General features: G+C 55.9%; 1 protein-coding gene across 1 annotated transcript; it reads left to right on the top strand.

Annotated features, from left to right (window-relative positions):
* The first annotated feature begins 294 nt into the window (after window positions 1-294).
* On the top strand, window positions 295-5,210 carry OSR1 (odd-skipped related transcription factor 1). The gene is made up of 3 exons (XM_058550683.1): window positions 295-534; window positions 2,835-3,534; window positions 4,295-5,210. The coding sequence occupies exons 2-3, from the start codon at window positions 2,867-2,869 to the stop codon at window positions 4,428-4,430; spliced, it is 804 nt and encodes a 267-aa protein (XP_058406666.1). The 5' UTR covers window positions 295-534; window positions 2,835-2,866; the 3' UTR covers window positions 4,431-5,210.
* The last annotated feature ends 459 nt before the right edge of the window (window positions 5,211-5,669 follow it).

The following is a 5,669-nucleotide window of genomic DNA, read 5'->3' on the forward strand; positions in this document are numbered from 1 at the left end:
CTACTGCGCGTAGTCGGGACCCTTACCCGCACCTCCCAGGTCCCGAGGCCCAGGTTCCTTGCCGAGTGGATGCCTGGCCTGAGGAGAGGTATTATCTCTCATGTTTAAAGATCTAAAGTATTCACACTGGGGTTCCGGGGTTAGGGCAACGGGACCCGCGGGGCTGGGCGTTCGCTCATCCTCTCCTGCTGGAGAGGCGAGTGTGCGACTGTGTTTTTCTCTTAGCTGACTGCCTGAAACCGGATCATGCCTTCGGTCCATTCTTGATACTAGTGTAAAGAGCCACGTTTCGAACGAATTTCGTCCCCGGGAAAGTCGTTGGCGAGAGCCTGGGGAGCCCTGGCCTTGGAATGCGGCAGAAAATAAGACACTGGCTGCGCCGTTGAGGAAAATAAATTGAGTGTTGGGGGAAACAAGATTGGGCAGATAGCCCGGAAAGGCTGGCTCCCAAGAGCAGTGATGGCTGCAGGCACCCCCTCCCCACACCAAGCCTAAAGTCTTCTTCGCTCCTGGGGGCAGGCGAGGAAAGGCCAGGTTAGTACGCGTGGTTGGTGGTTCTCCTACCCGGGCACTGAGCGGGCTCGAGCCCGTGTGCAGCCCGGAGTCCCGCTGCCACCGCCGCTCGCTTGGCCAGGGATAGGCCGAGCACCGAGAGGAGCAAGCAGGGGCCCCGGGGAGCTGGAGAAAAGGATCTGATTTCCAACGCCTGGAGGGGAGGAAGAGGTGACAGCAAATCAAAGTGTGCTCACTTTGCCTAAGTCTGGGCCAACCTTTGAAGCTGGCGAATCCTCTCTTCTTTCACCTCCCTCTCTCCTCCCAAACCGGTGCCTGCTTTCTCTCTGGCCGAATTCGTATTTTGCTTCGCCGTGTGTCAGCGCTCTAGGAAGCTCTGGGTTTGTCTCCGGCACCACCCGCGATCGAAGGAGTAGACAAGACCTGTTCGGAGGCCATGGCTCTGCCTACAGGCCCCGGGCTCCCGCTCCAGAGGTGTGATTGCTACAGATTTGTACCACCTCTAGCCCCGAGGCTGAATTAATTGCTTCGGTCCGGCTGTTTTCATTCGATTGCTAATTTAACCTATGCATGCAAATCTCCACCGGCTCTTGGGTTTTGCATCCCCCACCCCCAGCAGAGCTGCTTTCCTCAGGGCCCACCACACAGGAGTGACCTTCCTGCCGGCAGGCACCCAGGGGAAAGGTTTTCTGGGTCAAGATTGTCCTCACTCTTTTCGGGAACCTGCGCAGCACTTCCTTCCCATTAAAAGCTTCGCTGCAGTGAATGGCAGCTGAGTCTAGGCCCGAGCCTTGCGGGCTTGGGCTCGGGGTTAGCTAGGCTGGGGAAACATCCTGGCTAGGTGTCAATGTGCACTGTGAAGGAGAGAGCAGAGCAGGGCCCTGCACAGCCCAGGCAAGGGGACTTGCTGCAGGTTAGAGGAGAGATCTGAGGAAAAGAAGAGGAATACGGGGTAAAGGAAGAAGTGGGCAGCAGAGGATGGGCAAAGGAGAAGAGCGTCCCAGCACCCTGCTCCCACAATGACTTCTTGAGTAGCCCTCCGCTCAGAGAGGAGAGTTGGACACTTGAGCCCCCCAAGCCCCGCTGTGTACTTTCCGCTTTCTGTCTCCCTATTTTTGACTTCACTGGGCAGACCTAAGTGTCTGGGAGGGGCAGAGATGAAAGGCGTCTCAGCAGAGCCCAGACCTGTCCCCCCTGACCAAGGAGGCCAGCAGATACCAGCCTGCTGGTCACTTCAGCGTGGCTTCCCTTGCAGTTGCAGGGTGCAGAGACCATAGCAGCTGAGGCCCAGGGCTCAGTGCTCTTGCCCACAGGCATACCCACCTGCCCAGGGCTCACCACACTCACAAACATCCCGAGAGCCCAAAGAGCCTGCCCCTTTTCCTACGGGGTGGGGAGGGCACTGAAGCTTCCTTGTACACAACTGTAGATGGTTGACCGAGTGAGTTAATGAACGTGGGTGTTAGCGTCCTCGCTGAAACGAAGGTGATCCCCAAGAGCTCTGGTAGGGAGTCAGTCCACAAGCAGCTGCACAAGGTGGTGTCAAAAGGTGCATTAATAGTGAGGTGGAAAAGCACATTTGAGAGTTTTGAGGAGAAAGGTGACACAACTTCTAGAAGCCAAACTGAAGGTCAGCTAGTAAAGCTTAATGCACAGGAGCCAGGAAATGTGTGGATTTGTGTCATTTGTATGTGTGCTGTCTGTCTGTGAGGCTCTTTGTGGGTGCGGCGTGATCCCCAGTGTGTGTGTCCTTGCGAGCGCTGGTCCTTGTATTTTGTTTTGTAGCACGACACTGGTCCTCCCAGTTTATCTTTGCACCTTGTTGTCAATTCCGCTTCAGAAGGTGTGAATCTGTGTCTCTCTGTCAGTGTGCATTTCTGTGTTTGTTTATCTGCACGTGAATGTGTAAGTGTGCTTCCAAGTTCCTGTTATCTTTGCAGGAGAGTGTAATTCTGTGTGGACTCAAGCTTTGGTGGATGTAGGTTTCTACACACCACTTCCTCTGTGCTTCTGTCTTTCTCAGTGTCCTGTACACCATAGGCCCTCATTTTAAGTCAGTTGCATTGCATAGGATTTAGTTTCCTGCTGGTTTCTCTATCAGGTTGTGTGTCTCTGCCAGAGCCCACTTGGAGAGCGCCCTCGGATCAGGGAGAGTTCTGGTCTTTTCTGTGAGGACAGTGGGTTCCATGGGTGGGGTCTTAGACTCCCAACTCCACCCCAGGGGGAAAGAAAGGGTGTGGCTGGGCTGGAATTCAGAAGGAGGACGACCTACCCTGAATTTCTCTTTTCCTCTCCCCCTTCCCTTCTTTTTTTCTGTGCAGATTGAGATTGAGAACCCACTGCAACTACCAAAATGGGCAGCAAAACTTTGCCAGCGCCGGTTCCAATCCATCCATCCCTTCAGCTCACCAACTACTCCTTCCTTCAGGCAGTGAATGGCCTGCCCACAGTGCCCTCGGACCACTTGCCCAACCTGTACGGTTTCAGTGCACTGCACGCTGTGCACCTGCACCAGTGGACGCTGGGCTACCCCGCCATGCACTTGCCACGCTCCTCTTTCTCCAAAGTGCCCGGCGCTGTGTCCAGCCTGGTGGATGCGCGTTTCCAGCTGCCCGCCTTTCCTTGGTTCCCTCATGTCATCCAGCCCAAGCCAGAGATCACCGCCGGAGGCAGCGGCCCCTCGGCCCTCAAGACCAAGCCGCGCTTCGATTTTGCCAACTTGGCCTTGGCCGCCACGCAAGAAGATCCATCCAAGCTTAGCCGGGGAGAGGGTCCCGGTTCCCCTGCTGGTGGTCTGGGTGCCCTCCTGGATGTGACCAAGCTGTCCCCAGAAAAAAAGCCCACGAGGGGACGCCTGCCTTCCAAGACCAAGAAGGAGTTCGTCTGCAAGTTCTGTGGCCGCCACTTCACTAAGTCCTACAACTTACTTATCCATGAGCGGACACACACCGACGAGCGGCCCTACACCTGTGACATCTGCCACAAAGCCTTCCGGAGGCAAGACCACCTGCGGGACCACAGGTGCGGCACCAAGAGAGGGCTGTCTGTCTGCCTCTGTCCTCACCATCCTCCTCCCTAATGAGGAGATTCATGGGACACCCCCCCTCCCTGGTCCAAGCCTCCCTAGCTTCTGGGCATTCCCTAAAATGGAGAAGGAAGCCATACAAAGCTCAGGGATGGGTTCTGGGGAGCGTGGGTAGAGAGAACATGGGGACGAATAGGACCTAAGACGAAGTCAGGTCTCCATGAGCTCCAGACAGGCCGGCACAGCTCCCTCACCCCTTCCTCCATTCTCAGCGCTGTCCAATAGAAGTTCCTGTGATGATGGAAAATGTTACACGTGACACGTGACAATTGAGTACTTGAAATGTGCAACTAGTGTGACTGAGAAGCTAACTTTTGAGTTTTATGTAATTTTAATAAGCACGTGTGGCCAGTGGCTACTGTCGTGGACTGTGCAGCTCCAGCACATTGTCCTACTCCTGGTCCCTTCCTCACCTTCAGTGTTGACCCAGGCCTTACAGGGAGACCGTGCTGGCCCCTCCTCAGAAACCCAGGCAGCAGGTCTGGCTGGACATATTTTCGAATCAGACTTGGCCCAAGCCTCTCCTTCACCTCCCTACACCATCCACAAACAGCATTTTGCTGGCTCCACGCTAGGTACCCCACAACCCCCTTTCTTTTGAGGGCAAGCGCCTTACAGCAGTGGGAGGGGACCTTGGGCAACTGTTTGTAACATTGCATCATTCTACAAGGATTAATTCTCTGTTTTTGCTCTCAGATATATTCACTCCAAAGAGAAGCCTTTCAAGTGTCAAGAGTGTGGGAAAGGATTCTGCCAGTCCAGGACTCTCGCTGTCCACAAGACGCTACACTCACAGGTGAAGGAGCTCAAAACCTCCAAGATCAAATGCTAAATAGAGCCTCTGTGTCACCAGGACCCTGGGTCATGCCGCCCCCTCCTCCAGAGGGACCAGAAGCCGAAGGCGACTCTGGCGGGCAGCGGGAGGGGCTCCAGGGACCATTCCCCATCCCACACACGTCCCCTGGGTCCTGGGCGCACGCAGAACTCGAGAGCCCCGCCCAGGGCCATGACCCGGGCCGCCCGGGCGGCTCCCCCAGGACGCGGCTAAACTCTTGGCCAAAAGGCGGTACTCACGTGGCGGAAGGGAAACTGCATTAAAAAAAGAACGAAAGCTCCGCGGAGCCGCAGTGGCGCCTCTCCCAGAAGTATTACTTTTTCTATTGTTATTTTATACGTTTTCTTTGTTATTTTTTTTTTCCTTTGACCATATAAGCTTGTAACTCTGACTGCGGAGAGAGAGGGGAGAGGAAAAGAAGTTTTCTGCGCGCTCGAAGCTTCCGACCCCTCCTCCCGCCCCCTCCCCACCCTCGGGAGCCTGCAAAAGTGTAATCCATGTATCTGCTTCAGCCGCCCGGCCCTGGGATCGCGGGGCCCGGGAGCGCCCCCTCCCAGCTCCGGCCGCGCCGCCAGCCGCGGGCTCCCGGACTTGGACGGCGGGCGGGGGCCTGGGCCCTGGTGCTGGAGGGGCCCGGCCTCCGGCTCCCCTGCTCACCGCGAGCGAGCAGCCGGCTCGGAGCAGGGCGTTATATTGCGATTGGCACTTTATGCTGACCATCGGTAACGGACATTTATCACTGGAGTTTTTTTAAATATTAAATAAACGGTTATTTTACAGGCATTGCAGGATGGGTGATTTCCCTTCCAAACGCAGGAAACTGGGCGGCTCCTTTCTTTGAGAGGAGCAGGTTTCTGTGACCGACTCCAACCTGTCCCACGTTTTGAAGCTCCGCCTTACTGGGGTGCTAGGGTTGGGGTGGGTGGAGAAACCCCCTCTCTCGGTGTTAGTCTATTTCGGACCCCACCCGTATTTATTTTCGTCTTTTTCTCCTCCACTTCGGTCTCAGGGTCTCAGTCTCCGCACTCCTCACCTCCAAAAGGCTGCGAGTTTACAAAGAAGCCGACCCTGCGGCCAGTATATCGGCCGTGAGAAATTCCATCTCCGGGTGCCGGAGTCACTTAGGGTCCACTAAGGGAACAGAACGTCACCCACCTCCCCCAACCAAAGACCTCCCTACTGGCCTCTTGCTTCTGCTTTGGGGTGGGAAGGACGCGCCCTCACAGACAGCCTCAG

The sequence above is a fragment of the Diceros bicornis genome, chromosome 12 (genome assembly GCF_020826845.1).
Source record: "Diceros bicornis minor isolate mBicDic1 chromosome 12, mDicBic1.mat.cur, whole genome shotgun sequence".
Lineage (NCBI taxonomy): Eukaryota > Metazoa > Chordata > Mammalia > Perissodactyla > Rhinocerotidae > Diceros > Diceros bicornis.

Coding starts and splice junctions, on each gene's coding strand:
- OSR1 (XM_058550683.1), top strand. CDS start 2,867: ATGGGCAGCAAAACTTTGCCAGCGCCGGTTCCAATCCATCCATCCCTT. Junction 3,535..4,294: donor GACCACCTGCGGGACCACAG/GTGCGGCACCAA, acceptor TTTTGCTCTCAG/ATATATTCACTCCAAAGAGA.